At 55.0% G+C, this 17,826-nt stretch overlaps 1 protein-coding gene across 2 annotated transcripts; it reads left to right on the top strand.

Annotated features, from left to right (window-relative positions):
* The first annotated feature begins 385 nt into the window (after positions 1-385).
* On the top strand, positions 386-17,502 carry GAL3ST1 (galactose-3-O-sulfotransferase 1). Of its 2 annotated transcripts, XM_035017479.1 has the most exons (3): positions 386-621; positions 14,903-15,042; positions 15,866-17,502. In XM_035017479.1, the coding sequence occupies exons 2-3, from the start codon at positions 14,912-14,914 to the stop codon at positions 17,007-17,009; spliced, it is 1,275 nt and encodes a 424-aa protein (XP_034873370.1). In that variant the 5' UTR covers positions 386-621; positions 14,903-14,911; the 3' UTR covers positions 17,010-17,502. The 2 variants fall into 2 exon arrangements, with proteins under 2 accessions (XP_034873370.1, XP_034873371.1); XM_035017480.1 differs by lacking the exon at positions 386-621 and having other exon boundaries at positions 14,909-15,042; positions 15,869-17,502.
* The last annotated feature ends 324 nt before the right edge of the window (positions 17,503-17,826 follow it).

Raw genomic sequence — 17,826 nt, 5'->3', positions numbered from 1 at the left:
CCTGCACCCCTCTCATCCACAGTTTAGACCCCAAAAATGTATGTCCCCAGCTTGCACTGACTCGAGCAGGAGGCCATACCTCACATTGGATATTCAGGGCTCCAGAGCCCCTAATAAAAGTTCAGCAACTAGTCTAGCCACCTCCCTTTGCCCAGAGCTGGGCTGCCCTCACCACCACCACCACGCCACCCGGTTTCCCAGGCACCCTCGAATCCCCTTCCGGGGCTGGGAGCTCAGCCGAGCCTCAGGGTCCAGCGGTGGGACAATAGCCCCGTTGGCGCATCCGAGACAAACGCGCCTTGTTGAGCCGGCGGCGGGGGCGCCGCGCTGCGCTCGGGGACGCTGAATGCGGCTTCTGTGCGTCCCGGGCGAGCGCGGAGGGGCTGGGAGGGGGCCGGGAGGGGGCCGGGGCCAGGCCGCCTATTGGCCGCAGCACCGGGGGACGGGCCAGGCTGGCGGCCGCACCTGGCCGGAGTGAGTGTGGCGGCGGCGGCGGGAGCATGGTCCAGGCCCGGTGGAGTCGGGGGCCCGGGCGGGTACGCCCCGCCGCCTAGTGAGCGCCCGGGCGGCGCGGCCCGGGACCGAAACAGCCACGCCAGGCCCGAGGAGAACGGGGCCAAGGTAAGTCCTGGGGGCCCAGCACCCACTGCTTGCTTGTGCCCTGCCTGGGGCTGCAGCCGGCACTACCCAGACCTCCAAACTGGGATCGCGGGAGTCAGCCCCTCAGACCTGAGTGGTGCGGGAGTGCAACAACCGCTCCGGGTCCGAGTGCCCCGCGGGCTGACAGAGGGTGGGCAGCTGGCGGGGGGGGGGGGGGCGCACATTGGTGTGTACCCTGTCCTTGGTTTCTTCCTCATAGCCCCCTTTCCAGGTTTTTCCCAGTCTTCGGACATGGGTGGGTGGGGCTGGAGCTGGGCTGGAGCTGGAAGTCCATTAATGATTAATCTTGGACACAGCAGCCTGAGCCCTGGGGGAGGAAGGGCAGGGATCTCCCCTGTTCCCACCAGCGCTTTCCAGAAGGGGTGAGGTGGGGGGCCATCGGACCAGGGGCTGGGGGTCAGGGGGAGGGATGGATCCCCCTCTGCTTGGGGAAGGCCCCGTCCTATACCACAGAGGGGGCAAAGCCAGCAAAGAGAAGCTTGTGGAAGTGGGACAAGCCCTGATATCCAGGAAGGGCCCATAGGAAATCCAGCCGGTTGAGTTTCCAGGACCAATGTCCAGGAGGAGGTCCCGCTTGGTCTGCCCTGTCATTGTCAAGTCGGTACTTGGTCACAGCACAGAGCAAGACTGTGGTCTCTTCCCAGTAGGGCCCCCCTTCCCACCTGCCTAGAGCTGGAGAGGTGATGATCTCACATCTGGCTGCAGTAAGTAACCCACACCAAGTAGGAGAGAGGGAGGGAGAGAGAGAGGGCCACAGGCCTGACACCTGATCACCTTGCCAAGGTGACAGGTGCCATGAAAATCCTCAGGAGGACAGTCCAGTTGGGAGAATCCAACCTCTTCCTTTACCAAGGGGGGTGATCTGAGGCCCAGAGAGGTAAGGCCACCGGCAGGCCTGGACCAGAGCAGCCCCTATAGTGCTACACTGTACTTTGCCCTGCAAAGGAGGGCATTCCCGTTATCCTTAGGGGGAAACTGAGGCCCAGGGTGATTCAGTGACTTGCCCAAGGTCACACATAGTTCAAAGGTGGCTGAGTTGACTACGAATCACAGGAGTCTTGTCCCAGCCCACATCTCGGGACTGCAGCCCTGCTCAAGACCTCTCTGCTGCTCTGGGGTCCTAGGCTCTTGGATCTGCCTGTGCTGCCCAAACCCCTAGCTCGGGACCCCTCCCCCCCTTGCCTTCCTAGCTCCCAGCTCTGGCTGACACTCGGGGGTGGGCAGGCTGCTACTCTGGGAGCAGAGACAACAGAGCCCTGTTCCCAGCTGCCACCTCGGGCTGCTTCATTCCCTGCTTCTCACTCAGGCCGAGCCCTGCCTGAAGGAAGCTCCCTGTGGACAAAGGAGCCTGCCTGCTTCCTGTGTAACCCCTTGTCCAGTGGGCATGGGTCTGCTGTTTGAGAGCATGGGGCGAATGCCCTCTTGTCACCCAGCAAGAAAGGAGTGTTTCGGGCGCCTGGGTGGCTCAGTCATTAAGCATCTGCCTTCGGCTCAGGTCATGATCCCAGGGTCCTGGGATCGAGTCCCACATCGGGCTCCCTGCTCTGCGGGAAGCCTGCTTCTCCCTGTCCCGCTCCCCCTGCTTGTGTTCCTGCTCTCGCTATATCTCTCTGTGTCAAAAAAATAAATAAAATCTAAAAAAGAAAAGAAAAGAAAAGAAAAGAAAGGAGTGTTTCCCTGACAGTCCCCACTCTGGGCTCTGAGGGACTGAGTGTGTCACCCTGGGGAGAGGCAATAATTAACCTAGGCGAATGAGGCACAGATGGTGGAATTCCAGGCACGGCAGTAGGCTTGTGAAGGGCTTCTTCCTGGGTGAGGAATATGATGAAGAACAACCCCTTTTATAACCGACAGGAAGGGCAGTAGTGAGCAGAGGTGCCCGTGGGAAGCAGTGGGCTGGAGGCTGGAGGAATCAGCAGGTAAAGAGTGATGGTTGGGAAGAACTGGGGTCCCAGATGATACCTTTTTTCCCACCTGCCTGTTCCAGGTGGCTTGGCCACTCCCAGACCCGATCCCAGCAGTGCCCTGACTTGCCATGGGACCTTAGGCAAGTCCTTTCCTATCTGTGCCTCATTTTCCCCCGATGTGAAATCTGGGGGTGAGGGAACGCGGGTCTGGAGCATGGGAAATACGGGGGTTTGGATGAGGAGGGTTGCCTTCCAGGAGTCTGCACCAGTGGGTCCTGTTTCTCCTGCCAAGTGGGTCTAGAAAGGTCATGATAATAATCCGAGGTATGAGCAAAGGGCTCTGCACGCCTCATTCCATTTGATCCTCATAGCAAACCCGTGAGAGGGGCAAAATATTCCCATCGTTAAGAAGCTGAGGCTCAGAGAGGGGAAGTCACCTGCCCAAGATCGCCCAGCTGGGGACTGGGGGAGTCAGAATTCATAGCCAGAGCATCTCAGCCTCTCCAGGAGGGGAGAGGCAGGTGGGCGGATCCAGGACATTGTGCATAACAGGTGTTCAGCACCTTTTTAAAACCTTTATTCTGTTACATATTTTTATGCAAGCAAGTGCATGACATTCCTTTAAAAAACATTTCAGTCATGCTAGGAGGTACAGCGAATGATACGTATTCTCAGTAATTGGGAGTTAATAAAAAAACCACTGACTTCTTGGTTAACCTGTGTTTTGCCCCTCTGAAGCTACTTTGGGGCAACTTAGCCTTGATGGTGACTTTGCCCAGACAAGGGCGTATAGCAGGAAGAGCTTGCTTGTAGTTCTGACTTTGTCAGTTGGCCCTTCACTAGTTTCTGAGCCTCGTGTTCCCACCCATCCCATGGCTAGCAGGTGACCCTGGGAAGTCTGTAGGGGTCCCAGGCATGGTTGCCATTTGAAATGGTAGAGATAGGTGACCCTGCGAGATCAGAAAGAGCCTTCTGAATCATCAAAGAACATGCCCTCTTTCAGTCAGCTGCCAGACCTGGTACCCAGCTGGCCGCCATGCCCCCAGCCCAGGGGGCAGGCAGCAGGGGCAAGATGTCAGTGCTGACAGTTTGGGGGTGGTCCTATGAACCAGCAAATTGGGGTTCAGCTGAAGTGCCTCTCTGGGTGATCCTCCCCATCTCTACTCCAGCACCCCACTCCAGAGGGGCAGAGTGAGGAGGCTTCTCGGTCCCTGCAGGGCACTGGCCCGGGCTCCTGGGTGGAGGGCCAACCTTTCCCATCTGCACCTTTAACTGTGCAGCCCACACTTCCCAGCTTCTCTGCCCCAGACCCCTGCTGCTTCTTCCCCACTTTAGGACACTGAGGCTCGGAGAGGGCTGTGGTCGCACAGCAAGGAGGGGTATGGTTCCGACTAGCCACTTCTCTCTCCTCCTCCAGCCAGACTATAGGTTTTCAAAAATGGAAATATCTTTTCATTTTAATTCTTTTCCAGAGTAATACAGACTCTTGTAAAGCAAAATCATATGTGTGTGTATATATTTTTTCACTTCATTATATATTATGGACATCATTTAAATGAGTACATCATAAACCATGGAGTGAATGTCACATAATATTTTTAACCATCCCCTATCGTTGGACATTTAAGTTGTTTCTGTCTTTCCCCTTTGCTAAACTTTTGCACCCTTCTCGGATCTCCTGTTAGATTGTCCTCTGTGAACAAATGAGCACAGATGGAATTGCCGGGTCTGAGGATGGGCACCTTTAGAACTGTAATAGTTGCTGTCAAGTATGCAGTCTGCGAACTCTAGGGGGAGTCTTGTTGCTCCACTTTTAAAATCTCCTCTAGGGTCCCCATGAGATTCCCTTCCAGCTACAAGAAACAGCCCTAGGACACCCTCACCCCTTCACCTTGTCTTCCAGAACCCTGTTCCCATGTGTGTGCACTGAGCAAACAGCATGGATGCCCATCAGTCAGGGAATGGTTCATGGGGAGCAATGTTCCACAGAATGTTCTACAGCCAATGGCTTCAGAGGCTCTTTATCTTTAACTCCTTGGGGGACTCTTGCCCTCCTGGCAGGGCTCTTCACCTTCCTCCCCCTTTCTCTAGTGGATTCCATTTGCTTCTCTGACATCAGTTCCCACCTCTGTGCCCATGGCTCCCAATCTCTTTCCCCTGAGATCTCCCTCTTGTGCTCCAGGTAAGGGATCTTATTGCTCTTTGCATATTCTACAAGCATCCCACACATCGCTCAGACTCAACTTGTCCTAAATTGAAACTGACATTGCCCATCCAACCCCAATACTAAACATACCCCTCTCTTAGGCTCTCCCACTCAGGGACCAGCTCCACCCCCAGCCAGCTCCACCCCTAGTCACCCCAACAGGGTTCCTCCCTCCCCTCCCCCACACCCTATCGTTCACCAAACGTTGTCTATGCCATGGCCTGCAGATGGTTCCAGTTCATTCCCAGCCTTCTCGTTGGTCCAGGTCATTTCACGCCTAGCAGCTATAACCCACTGTCAAGGTCTGCTGGCTTCTCCCAGTCCTTCCCCATCCCTACTGTTCATTTTCCATTTAGCAGCCTGATGGGAATCCCATCTCCTCACTTCTCTGCTGAAGACTTTCCAGGGTTCCCCACTGCCCACAGGATCCAGGCCAGATTCCTTAGCATGCTTCCCTGAGACCCTTCATCTCCTGCCTGCCCCTGCCCCCTTTCTGGCTGTGCTTCTAGTCTCCCCTGCACACCCAGCCTCTGACGTACACACATCCTGGACGTTCCAGCCAAGCTGAACATTTGTTAGTTTCTCAATCGCCCTGGGTCTTTGCACATGCTTTTCTCTCTGCCTGGCTCATTCCAGGGTAACAAGTGCATTAGTTAATCCTAGCTGCTGTAACAGACAAGCCCCAAGTTCCGAAAGGCTTAGCACAATGGCAGTTTAGTTGTCATTTTCATGAAATCTAATCAGGTGTTTAGTGAGTGGTGATGCGAATACCAGCCTCCTCCCATCTCATGGCCCCTGCCCATCTCCAGATCGTTGGAGCTGGCCCCATTCATCCAGCATACGCGAAAGGAGACCACAGAGAATGTCCGCCCACCTAACATCAACAGCTATTATTCTGCTCACATTCCGTTGGCCAGAATTCAGTCACACGAGGACACTGAACCACAAGGGAGGATGGGAAATGTAGTTTAGCCATGTACTCAGGGAGAAAAGGGAACTAACTGCCTTTGGAAATCAGAAAACACACAGTAGCTTCTGCTACCAGGGACCCCTAATCCTAGGAAGCCTCCCTGAGCATGCTCTTCCTGCCACCCCCCCCAGACTGGATCAGGTGTTTGCGTTCCAGCAAGCCCCACCGTGTCCTCCATCACAGCACCTGCAGCTGCCTGCTCCTCTCACCCCCAGGACTGTGAGCCCAGAACTCTGGCACGGGAATGATGAACCCTAGCGCCGGGCACAGTGCAGGTGCTCCCTAAATAACTGGAACGGATCAATTTAAAATTAATTGTGGTCACAAAAAGATGTCCACAATCTATTGACATGGGAGAGGGGGAGCAAGGTAAAGACAAAATGTATTCCCCCAAAGAGACCCCTTCTATCATCTGTATGGGTTTATGGACAGAAAAAATGTGGGGAGGCTTGTGCTAAAGTTTTAAGGGCAGTGACCTATGGGGATGGAGCTCTTTTCATTGTCTTTGCATTTTTCTGTAATGTCTGAATTTTTTTTTCAGTGATCATGTACTGCTTTTATAATTAAAAACTTTTTTTTTTTTGCTGGGGTTGGGGGAGAACCAGCCAGAGATGACATCACTATCGATACCCTGAGAAGGGAACCCTCTGGCAGGGCTGGAAGCGTAGGTTCTGCTATCAATGCTTCCTACTCTAGAAAGCTCTGCTTCACGTGGCTCTTCTTTACCTGCCTTCCCACCCCACCACGACCTCACCCAGATCCTGACCTCCACTCCCTCCTGCCCAAGATCCTTAACCTCTTGTGACATGGGGCTTGTCACATCACGTCCTTGAGCTTCAGCTCCCTCCTCTATAAAATAGGGGTGGTAACAGGGCCTCCAGTGGCAAGGATTATGAGAGCGTGTGATGCATGAGAAGTCCTGAGCACAGGACCATACTGCGTTTGGTCAAGAGTCCACACTCATAAACCACCTCTCTGCTGTTTGATACCAGCTCTGCCCTGACTCACCCCCCCCCCATACATTTATTTATCTGTTTTCAAATTAGCTCAGCCCAGAACAGATGAATAAATAACGCTACTCCCGTGCCTTGGGCCAATCCAGCATTCAGAGAGATATGGACTCTTGGTCCTCCCTGTGGCTGTTTAAGCTCTGGTATTTCATGGGACTTTGAGGGCTGCTCCCAGGCTGGGTGGGGTTGTAGGGGAAGGGGCAAAGTGTCCGAGCAAATGTCAGATGCCTACTGTTCCCTGGGAGGAGTTGGCAGCTGGTCAACCTATGAAAGTGCTCAGTGTGAGAAAAATGACTGTCGTGATAGTTATTACTATTAACCGATGGTCAATTACTGGTTTTTTAAATATTTTATTTATTTATTTGACAGAGAGAGAGAGAGCACAAGCAGGGGGAGCAGCAGGCAGAGGGAGAGGGAGAAGCAGGCTCCCTGCTGAGCAAGGAGCCTGATGTGGGGCTCGATCCCAGGACCCTGGGATAATGACCCGAGCTGAAGGCAGACGCTTAACCGACGGAGCCACCCAGGTGCCCCGATGGTCAATTACTATTAACCTTGGTCCCTAGAGCCCCTGTGCCTGACGGAAGGATGTGAGGTACTTTTCTGGGCATCTTCTGTTCATGGCAAGGCTGAACCCGGACCCCAAGACAGACCTAAACCCAGCTAAGAGCGGGGTGTAAGAGATTTCAGCACCTCCGGTGAGCCTGAGGGCCCTTGGGGTTTAGGACAGGGCCCCTAGAACTGCCTCTTCTTGCCAAGACCTGGGGAAGGATTGGCACCTGCAGTGGGCCCGAATCTCTCCAAGCTGGTCCACGGAGTCCCGTGCGCCGATCCCCACACAGGGTGCAGACAGGAGAGGCATGATCGTATTGCCTCTTTGATGAAGGACTTGGAGCTCACAGGTAAAATCTCATCAGACTGATCCTCCCAGAGCTGGTCAGGTTCTCTGCCCCTAGGAGGACTCCTGGGTGAGTTGCTTGCTCTGGGGGCTCCGCCGATTTTAGACAAACCTTGGTCTCTGGTTGTATCTTGGTATCTTTAAGCCCTGGAATTTGGCAAGTGTGCATTTGGATTTTCTGACTGGCACTGACTGTCCCTTGCTAACTATGTGACCTTGGACGGGTGAGTTCATCTCTCTGAGCCTCCGTTTCTTCATCCGGAGAGTGGGCTAATCATGTTGCTTAATGCATGGGGCAGCATTAAGATGAGGGGGACTTAATGAGATGTTGGGACTTAATGAGATACTGTTCGAGGAGCAATTCGCCTCCCCGATTCTCTGCAGAGCTCTGCAGCTGCTTGTGTCCTTGGTCCAAGGACACCTGAGACCTGGCTGAGCCCTGGGGTGAAGGAGCTGCCTGGCTGCGGAGGTCTAGAGATAGTCAGGGACCACCCGGAATGTGTCCCTGGCAGAGGGCCCGGGTAGCACCTGCAGGGTACAGACACATGCCACCTGCTATCCCCCGGGGAGGGACCTCATGAATATTCACACCCACTGGAACCTGAGGAAGCCAGCCAGAATACTGCTGTAGGAGCGTTCCTGTTTCCCAGTGACCGGAGAGGCAGCCTGGGAGTCAGATGTGGCTCAGACAGGGAGAGGAAAGGGGCAGCCAGCCACGGCCCAAGGTGAGTGTGTCTTCCTCCACCCCTGCACAGGGGTCCCTGGGGGAGCAGGACACTTTGGGACCAAGGCCTGCCTGGTAGTTATGCTGTAGGACAGAAGGTTTACCATCCTGGGCTCGGTTTCCCTACGTGCATGCTGTGGCGATGAGTCCTGTTTCTCCTTCCTTCTCTAGAGGGTGCTGGTCCAACCGAATGAGAGGATTGCTGGGCCTGGCCTGGAGCCAGCTGTCAGCACAGATGGAGGGCGATGTGCCTATGGTAACCAAGAAGGATAGGAATAGATGGGGTGGGCTAGGGAGGGGGGCGGACCATCACTCCTGAGTGCCTGGGACTGTCACCACCATAGGCAGAGGAAGAGAGACCCAGATTCTAGTTCTCTCTGCTGCTGCTGTGCTGTGTGACCTTCAGGGTGGCCCTGCCTTCTCTGAGCCTTAGCCTCCCTGCTGTGCTGTCTTCCCGATTGGAAGCTGTGAGGCTCAGCCCACACTGTAATCGTCCCTGGTGCCCCATGGCCTTGGACCTGGGGCTGTCTGTTGACTGCAAGCCTCCACTGTGGGCCATGGGCACACACCTTGAAGGGGCCATGACTGGGACCCTGGGAGGGCAATCATAATGATGATAATAATAACGATGGCCACCCATGCCCAGGGAGTGTATGCTCTGTGCCAGCCCTGTGCTGGGCACTTTCCTTGTGGGACGAGGGAGATCTGCGTGATGCCCTGTGATGGGGGCGGAGTTGGCACCGTCATTTTAGAGGAGAATCTGAGACCCAGAGAGGGACACAGCCTTACCTAGGGCACACAGAAAGGAAGCAGCAAAACTGGGTCTCAAACGCAGGACCCTGGCCCCAAGGTGCTGGCCCCAGGTGGCCCTCGGATGTGTGACTCACACGTGTGGCTCCCACCCACTCGTGTTAGCCCCGGCTGCATTCTGCCCTGAGGGTCATGGGGGTCATTCATCAAACATTTACCTGGTGCCAGGCTCCAGCAGCGCAGGGATGAGTTACCTTAGGCTTGCCTGCAGCCGGGCACAGAGGAGATCTCTCCGCCCATAAACCTGGGCCCGGGAACCTGGTCCCTGGTCAATAGTGATGATAAGAATAATTAATATGTATTGATCTCTGCCTGTGTGCATGCATCCTCTCATTCAAATCTCAGTCTCATGACTCTTCCTCTTAGCCAGGCTCCTGGCTGCCAGCCAGCCCCTTTTTGGGCCTTGGTCTACCCAGGGACTCTGCCTGTGGTTACCAAGGGCCCTGTTTGCCCTGATCTTGGTGCTGTGTGTCCATCGTGCACATGAGGAGACTAAGACGGAGAGGCCGAGCAGCATGCCCAAGTCCACAGAGACCAGGCAGGAAGGGAACCATCAGCCTCGAATGCCTCAAGCTATTGACACAGTAGGGACCAGCCACCAAGGCCCCCTCTGTTTCTCTACTTTTCCTCCTGGCTGCCCTGGCCCAGCCCACAGAGGCCACACCCTGCTGTGCTGCTGGGACAGAGCCCCATTAGCCACACTTTGGCCTCCTGTGGTGGATCTTCTGGCTGCACACACACTTCCTGCGGGCTTGGGACTGGGCTTGGGACATGCCAGGCAGGGGCTGCCACAGACAAAGCTGGAAGATGCATATTGGAGGCTGACAGACTTGGGCTTGAATCCCAGCCCCGCCCCCTGCCTTGCTGAGTGACCCTAGGCAAGTCACATCACCTCCTGGAACCTCGATTTCCCCATCTGCAAAATGGGAGTGACAGTGGGGTCAGCCTGCTGGGATAGCTAAGCAGAATCAGTGAGTTGCTCTAGAGAAGTCCCTGCCCAGGGCCTGGCTCATAGCAGGGGCTCAAAAGTGAAACCTGAGGGCAGGCATGGTTTCAGGAAGCCCAAGTGGCAGAGTGAATGAGTGAAGCCGTGATGGGGAGGTTGGGGGCGCTGTCCTGGGCCAGGCTAGGTGGAGCCTGATTGGTGGTTCTGGGAAGCTGGTCTGCCCCCTGCTGCTGGGCTTCTACCCCAGAGCTTCTGTCATCAGCCTCTCAGATTTCCGGAAAGTGCCCTGGTGAGTAGGGCTGCTGGGGCAAGAGTGGACCCTGGGGATTTGGGGAGGGTAGGAATTTTACCCTCCCCTGTTTTAAAGTCAGAGAACCCAAGGTCTAGGGCCCCACTCAGGGTTTGGGCCCGAGTCTGAGGCTCTGGCCTGGCTTTAGGCTCTGCCCTGTTTTCTAGTGGGCCCTAGGGGACAGGAGCCCAATTGGGGCACTTGATGCAATGAGCTGGTTTGTGCTGGGAGCCGGCAGCAGCCACGCCTTGCTCAGGGGAGCACACCCTGAGGGTGACAAAGACTGAGACCAGGAGCAGGTCCCCAGGGGCTCAGGAGGGAAACAGCTAACACTCTTTGAGAGTAACTACATGCTAATTGCTTTCTTTGCCTCCTCCATCTCTGAAAGAGCCAGTGGTGGTGGTGGTGGGGGGTGGTTATCAGCTTCCCAATTTTACAGATGAGAAACTGGGGCTCCATGGAGGTTCCTGTGATTGAAACACAGGCCTGGGGCCTCCAGAGCCTGGGGTCAGCACCTCCCCCTCCATGACCAGACTGGTTAGCCACATTACCCCACCCTGCATTCTTTATCACCTATTATTTAAATATATTAAATACATTTTATTGCCTTTTTTTTTTTAAAGATTTTATTTATTTATTTTACAGAGAGACAGCGAGAGCAGGAACACAAGCAGGGGGAGTGGGAGAGGGAGAAGCAGGCTTCCCACTGAGCAGGGAGCCCGATGCGTGGCTCGATCCCAGGATGCCGGGATCACGACCTGAGCTGAAGGCAGCCGCTTAAAGACTGAGCCACCCAGGCGCCCCTTTATTGCCTTTTTTATTTTTATTTTTTTTAAAGATTTTATTTTTATTATTTATTTGACAGAGAGACACAGCGAGAGAGGGAACACAAGCAGGGGGAGTGGGAGAGGGAGAAGCAGGCTCCCCGCAGAGCAGGGAGCCCGATGTGGGACTCGATCCCAGGGCCCTGGGATCATGACCTGAGCCGAAGGCAGTCGCCCAACCGACTGAGCCACCCAGGCGCCCTTATTGCCTTTTTTTAATTAAAAAAGTAATACATGCTCCCTTTTTAAAAAGCATTTGTTACAGAAATGCATAATATAGAAAAATATTCCCGTGTATACCCCTTTTCCTAGCTATGCAGAGGATACTACTATTAACATTTAGAATACTGCCCTCCAGTTGTTTCTGGGCCTACATGTATACATATATGGATTTGGGGGCATAGTGTTCTGGAACTTTCTTTTTTCACATTATTAGATCATGATGTGTTTTTGAGCCAGTCCACTTAGCTCTGTCTTGTTTTGTTAATGGGTACAGAAGACTCCATCTGGGAACAGGCCTTGGTTTGTGTAACAGACCCCCACTGATGGACGTTGAGGTCATTTCTAGTTTTTTAAATTTCTGACCACGCTGCCATGAACACCATGTCATGTGGGACTTTGCCCAAGTGTTTATGTGGAATCGTTGGAATTTGGAGAGCTTATACCTTCCTCCTTTGCTAGAATGAACTGCCTTCTGGAAACATTCTCCCCCATTCTCGTTTACCCCTGACTTGTCCACCTTGCCCACCTAAGAGTGAACAGAGATACGTCATTGTCATGAGGGAGGCCAAATTCCCTCTTGCATAGTTTCTTCCTCTGCACATTGCTTCCTTATATCCTTTCCCGTGATGAGAAATTTCTAGAGGATGAGCAGAAGACTCAGGGACTGGTGCTGGCTGCTGGGATGAGGCCTGGAGTGCCCCTTCTCTGAGAAGGGTTTATGGGTGCCTTGGGTAACTTTCCCAGAGGGAAGGATGTGGGGTCCTCCTCCAGGCAGGCTATTGAGCCTCTGCCCCCAGGGATGGTGGGGACGTGCCGTGCGTGTGGTCACGGGGCAGCACGCATGACTTCTTGTGGCCTCAAAGGCCCAAGGCCTCCATGCCGCATGTGTTAGAGCTGGAGTGGAAAGTTTTGTGCCCTGGTATTACAGCTGAGGGGAGGGAGGAAGGCGCCCTGAGCCCCGGCTCTCTCCTGGGCTCCCATCCCTCAGCATGAACTGCCTCGCTTACAGTTCATGCCTCAGTCCCCTGCCGTTAGGGATGCCACAGTTAGACCAAAAGACTAGACCGAAAATTCCCCAAACCCAAAACAAACAAACAAAAATTACACCCAATGTAATTTTCAGATAAACACTGAATAATTTTTAGTATGTCCTGTGCAATATTAAAATTTTTTTTTTAAGTTTTTTTTTTTTAAAGATTTTTTATTTATTTATTTGACAGAGAGAGACACAGTGAGAGAGGGAACACAAGCAGGGGGAGTGGGAGAGGGAGAAGCAGGCTTCCTGCGGAGCAGGGAGCCCGATGTGGGGCTCGATCCCAGGACCCCGGGATCATAACCTGAGCTGAAGGCAGACGCTTAACGACTGAGCCACCCAGGCGCCCCGCAATATTAAAATTAAACAACTTTTGGGGCACCTGGGTGGCTCAGTCGTAAGCGCCTGCCTTCGGCTCAGGTCATGATCCCGGGGTCCTGGGATCGAGCCCCACATCGGGACCCCTGCTCAGTGGGAAGCCTGCTTCTCCCTCTCCCGCTCCCCCTGCTTATGTTCCCTCTCTTGCTGTGTCTCTGTCAAATACATAAATAAAATCTTAAAAAAAAAAATTGAACAACTTTTGGGGTACCTGGGTGGCTCCGTTGGTTAAGCGGCTGCCTTCAGCTCAGGTCATGATCCCAGGGTCCTGGGATCGAGTCCCACATCGGGCTCCCTGCTCAGCGGGGAGCCTGCTTCTCCCTCTCCCTCTGCCTGCCACTGCCCCTGCTTATGCGCGCTCTCTCTCTGACAGGTAAATGAATAAAATCTTTAATAAATAAATAAATAAATAAATAAATAAATAAATAAATAAATAAGACAACTTTTGGGGCGCCTGGGTGGCTTCATTGGTTAAGCACCCAACTTGGTTTCAGCTCAGGTCATGATCTCGTGGTAATGGGATCGAGCCTCGCGTCGGCGTCGGGCTCTGCGCTCAGCACGGAGTCTGCTTCAGATCCTCTCTCCCTCTCTTTGTCAGGCATGTGTGCGTGTGCTCTCTCTCTAAAATAAATAAAATCTTTTTTTTTTTGAAGAGTTTATTTATTTATTTAACAGAGAGAGACAGAGAGAGAGAGGGAACACAAGTAAGGGGAGTGGGAGAGGAAGAAGCAGACTCCCCACTGAGCAGGGAGCCCAATGCGGGGCTTGATCCCAGGACCCTGGGACCGTGACCCGAGCCGAAGGCAGACACCTAACCGACTGAGTCACCCAGGCGCCCCATAAATAAAATCTTTAAAAATAAATAAAATTACACAAATTTTTTAAAAAGATTTTATTTATTTATTTGAGACAGAATGAGAGAGAGAGAGCACATGAGAGGGGGGAGGGTCAGAGGGAGAAGCAGGCTCCCCGCCGAGCAGGGAGCCCGATGCGGGACTCGATCCAGGGACTCCAGGATCATGACCTGAGCTGAAAGCAGTCGCTCAACCAACTGAGCCACCCAGGCGCCCAAAATTACACAAATTTTATTCATTGTTTATCTAGAATTCAGATTTCCCTGGGCAACCCTGCCTGCTGGCAATCAGAGAGAGGAGGTAGGTTTGTGCAGAGGCCTGGCTGTGTGAACTGAACCCTCTCCTTCCTCACTCTGAACCTGTTTCTCCATCTGCCTGCCCTATGGACCCAGGGGCACAGGGACCAGTGAAAAGAGATGAGGAGCCTCAGCTCCTCACTGGGCAGCTGGGAAGGGTGGCACAGGAAACAGGTAGTCTGGCTGGGTCTTTAGGAAGCTGAGAGATTCAGGCCCAGGGAGGCCCCTGACCCCTCCTTGTGAATAGCCCTGGCCCCAGGCCTGGGGGGAGGGGGCACCGGGAGAGGGTCTTCTTTTTCTGTCTTACAAAATGATTTCATTACGGGATGCCTGGGTGGCTCAGTCGGTTGAGCGGCTGCCTTCGGCTCAGGTCATGATCCTGGAGTCCCAGGATCGAGTCCCGCATCGGGCTTCCCACTCAGCGGGAAGCCTGCTTCTCCCTCTCTCACTCCCCCTGCTTGTGTTCCCTCTCTCGCTGTGTCTCTCTCTGTCAAATAAATCAAATCTTAAAAAAAAAAAAAATACAAAATGATTTCATTACGAAGCCCCAAAACATATAAAGTAAACTGATGACACCTGGGTACCCACCCTACCCTTGAAAATTAAAACTGAACCAGGCAGTAGAACCTGCTTCCTGCCCCATCCCCCAGTCTCTCTCTGCATTGGCTTTGCCCACCGTCTCTGTCTGCACCCCTGTCGCTGTGTCTCTCCATGCATTTGTCTCTCTGTCCCTGTGTGAATCTTGTTGGGGGGGCCACAGAGCCGGCCAAGGGCCAGCCAATGTCAAAGGCTGCCTTCGACCCAGCCAGGCCTGGGGCAGCAGTGGAGGCTCCCTGGGGCTGGCCTCCTGATGCTTGCCCTGCTCTGTGACCCCACAGGTATCTGAGATGCCGCTGCCCCAGAAGAAGCGCTGGGTGTCCATGGCCAAGGGGCTGGTGCTGGGAGCGCTCTTCACCAGCCTTCTGCTGCTGCTGTACTCCTATGCTGCCCCCCCACTGCACACTGGCCTGGCCTCCACGTGAGTGGCTCCCCGGGGGGGCCAAGCGGTGGGGGTGGGGTGGGGCACCCTGGGCTGCATCATGCTATGCTGGATGTGCAGAAATTGTGCTGATTAGGGCAGAGCTCACTGTGTAACCCTGAGCCTCAGTGTCCTCCTCCGTGAAGTGGGCATAATAACAGAGCCTGCCTCATGGAGCATGCGGATCAAATAACACTGACTGTCTGCGTACACGGCTGGGATTATCCTCATCTGAGGCTCCAGTGGGGCTGGGACGTGGGGGTGACTTGTCCGAGAGAACTCCACGGGCACAGGGCCCAGGCTGAGACTGGATTCTGTCTGCCTCCAAGCCTGGCTCCTAACCATGAGGCTAGCCCACCTCCTCAGGGGGCTGCTCAGCCCGGGCCTGGCATGGTTTGTGCTCTTGGTTGGTGGTATCAAGTTGAACTAGAGGAAATTACCGAGAATTGATTATTTTTGGTCAAAAACCGACCTACAAAATCTCATGTGGTCCAACCTAATGCTAATTCGTGATAACGTGTACCATGTGGTGGCCACGAATGAGACAAGAACCAGCAAGCCTGTCTCACTTTGACCTCACACCAACACCCCAGATGGGCCTGTTATTTTCCCCATTTCGTAGATGAGGAACGTGAGGCCAAAGAGACCAAACCACACGCCCAAGCATCGCAGCCTGGACACAGGCCTGTCTGGTCCCCTGTCCTGGCCTCCCTGCTACCCACCATCCCCAATAGGCCTGATCTTTAGACTCCAGGGCGCTGGGGTTCTGCCTCCTGAGGGCCCCCAGCAGCCCCTGAGGCTCTCCCCACCATTCCATCCACAGCAGGACCCCGGAGGGCACAGCGCCCTGCTCCCCGGCGCCAGGTGAGCCCGAGGCCCTGACCCCGGCCAACGGCTCTGCGGGAGGGTGCCAGCCTCGACGCGACATCGTGTTCATGAAGACGCACAAGACGGCCAGCAGCACGCTGCTCAACATCCTGTTCCGCTTTGGCCAGAAGCACGGGCTCAAGTTCGCCTTCCCCAATGGCCGCAACGACTTCGACTACCCGGCCTTCTTCGCTCGCAGCCTGGTGCAGGACTACCGGCCCGGGGCCTGCTTCAACATCATCTGCAACCACATGCGCTTCCACTACGAGGAGGTACGCGGTCTGGTGCCGCCCAACGCCACGTTCATCACCGTGCTCCGCGACCCCGCCCGCCTCTTCGAGTCCTCCTTCCACTACTTCGGCTCGGTGGTGCCCTTCACGTGGAAGCTCTCGGGCAGCGACAAGCTGGCCGAGTTCCTGCAGGACCCAGACCGCTACTATGACCCCCACGGCTACAACGCCCACTACCTCCGCAACCTGCTCTTCTTCGACCTGGGCTACGACAGCGGCCTGGACCCCGGCAACCCGCAGGTGCAGGAGCACATCCTGGAGGTGGAGCGCCGCTTCCACCTGGTGCTCCTGCAGGAGTACTTCGACGAGTCCCTGGTGCTGCTCAAGGACCTGCTGTGCTGGGAGCTGGAGGACGTGCTCTACTTCAAGCTCAACGCCCGCCGCGCCTCGGCCGTGCCGCGCCTCTCCGGGGAGCTGTACCGGCGCGCCACGGCCTGGAACGTGCTGGACGCCCGCCTCTACCGCCACTTCAACGCCAGCTTCTGGCGCAAGGTGGAGGCGTTCGGGCGGGAGCGCATGGCCCGCGAGGTGGCCGCCCTGCGGCGCGCCAACGAGCGCATGCGGCGCATCTGCATCGACGGGGGCCGAGCCGTGGACGCCGCCGCCATCCAGGACTCGGCCATGCAGCCCTGGCAGCCTCTGGGCGCCAAGTCCATCCTCGGCTACAACCTCAAGAAGAGCATCGGGCAGCGGCACGCGCAGCTCTGCCGTCGCATGCTCACGCCCGAGATCCAGTACCTGATGGACCTCGGCGTCAACCTGTGGGTCACGAAGCTCTGGAAGCTCATCCGGGACTTTCTGAGGTGGTGACATCCCGCCCACCGGCAGCCCCCTCTGCCCGCTGGATCGCTGAGGAGGGGCTGGGCGGGGGCCGGCCGGCCTTCCCTGGGTCCTCCTGGTGCCCCCCCCAGCTCTGGGGGGAATGAGGTGGGGCTGCTGCGGGGGTGCGGCCAGCCGGGACTGGGCCCACGGCACACAGGGCCTCAGATCAGTATTTGCTTATTCTAGCCTTTTTTTAAGAATTAAATCCCCTTCCCTCCAAGGAAGAATGTTCTATTTCCTGCCTCCCCTTAAAGGGGAGAGTTCAGAAGTAAAGGCATTTGATGTTGTGTTTTTTGTTAATCAGCCTCAGTGGTGCTGACTGGTGGGGCCCTGGGTGGGAGGTGACTGATGAGGATGGGGGGACCCTCAAGAGAGCATGGCAGGTGCCTGAGTGTGTCTGTGGGACAGAGCCCAGTGGTGTGGCAGGGTTTGGTGTGCACCTGTTACGTGCTGAAGCCCTGTGTGGTTGAAGGACTCCCAGGAGCTACCAAGACCTGGAAGATCGTGTGTGTGTGTGTGTGTGTGTGTGTGTGTAGGAGTGTGCGTGTGATCATCCTGGGGCTCTACCAGTCACTGACTCCAACTCAACACTGGTTATGTGTCCAGCATTAGGCTGAGTGGGTTATCTCAGTTCATCTTCATCAAAACTCAGCAATGTGGGAACTGTCATTCCCTCGTGTCAGAGATGAGGAAGGGAGCTCAGAGAGGGAAAGTCATCTGGCCAAGATCACACAGCAAGTAAGTGCTAGGACTGGAACAGGGGCTGGGTGGGATGGAATGTGTGGCCAGATTAAGATAGAGTCCA

Source organism: Mirounga leonina, unplaced genomic scaffold, assembly GCF_011800145.1.
Source record: "Mirounga leonina isolate KUSES-001 unplaced genomic scaffold, KU_Mleo_1.0 Mir_171, whole genome shotgun sequence".
Taxonomy (NCBI): Eukaryota; Metazoa; Chordata; class Mammalia; order Carnivora; family Phocidae; genus Mirounga; species Mirounga leonina.
This window is presented reverse-complemented; position numbering and strand designations above follow the sequence as displayed.

Coding starts and splice junctions, on each gene's coding strand:
- GAL3ST1 (XM_035017479.1), top strand. CDS start 14,912: ATGCCGCTGCCCCAGAAGAAGCGCTGGGTGTCCATGGCCAAGGGGCTG. Junction 15,043..15,865: donor CACACTGGCCTGGCCTCCAC/GTGAGTGGCTCC, acceptor TTCCATCCACAG/CAGGACCCCGGAGGGCACAG.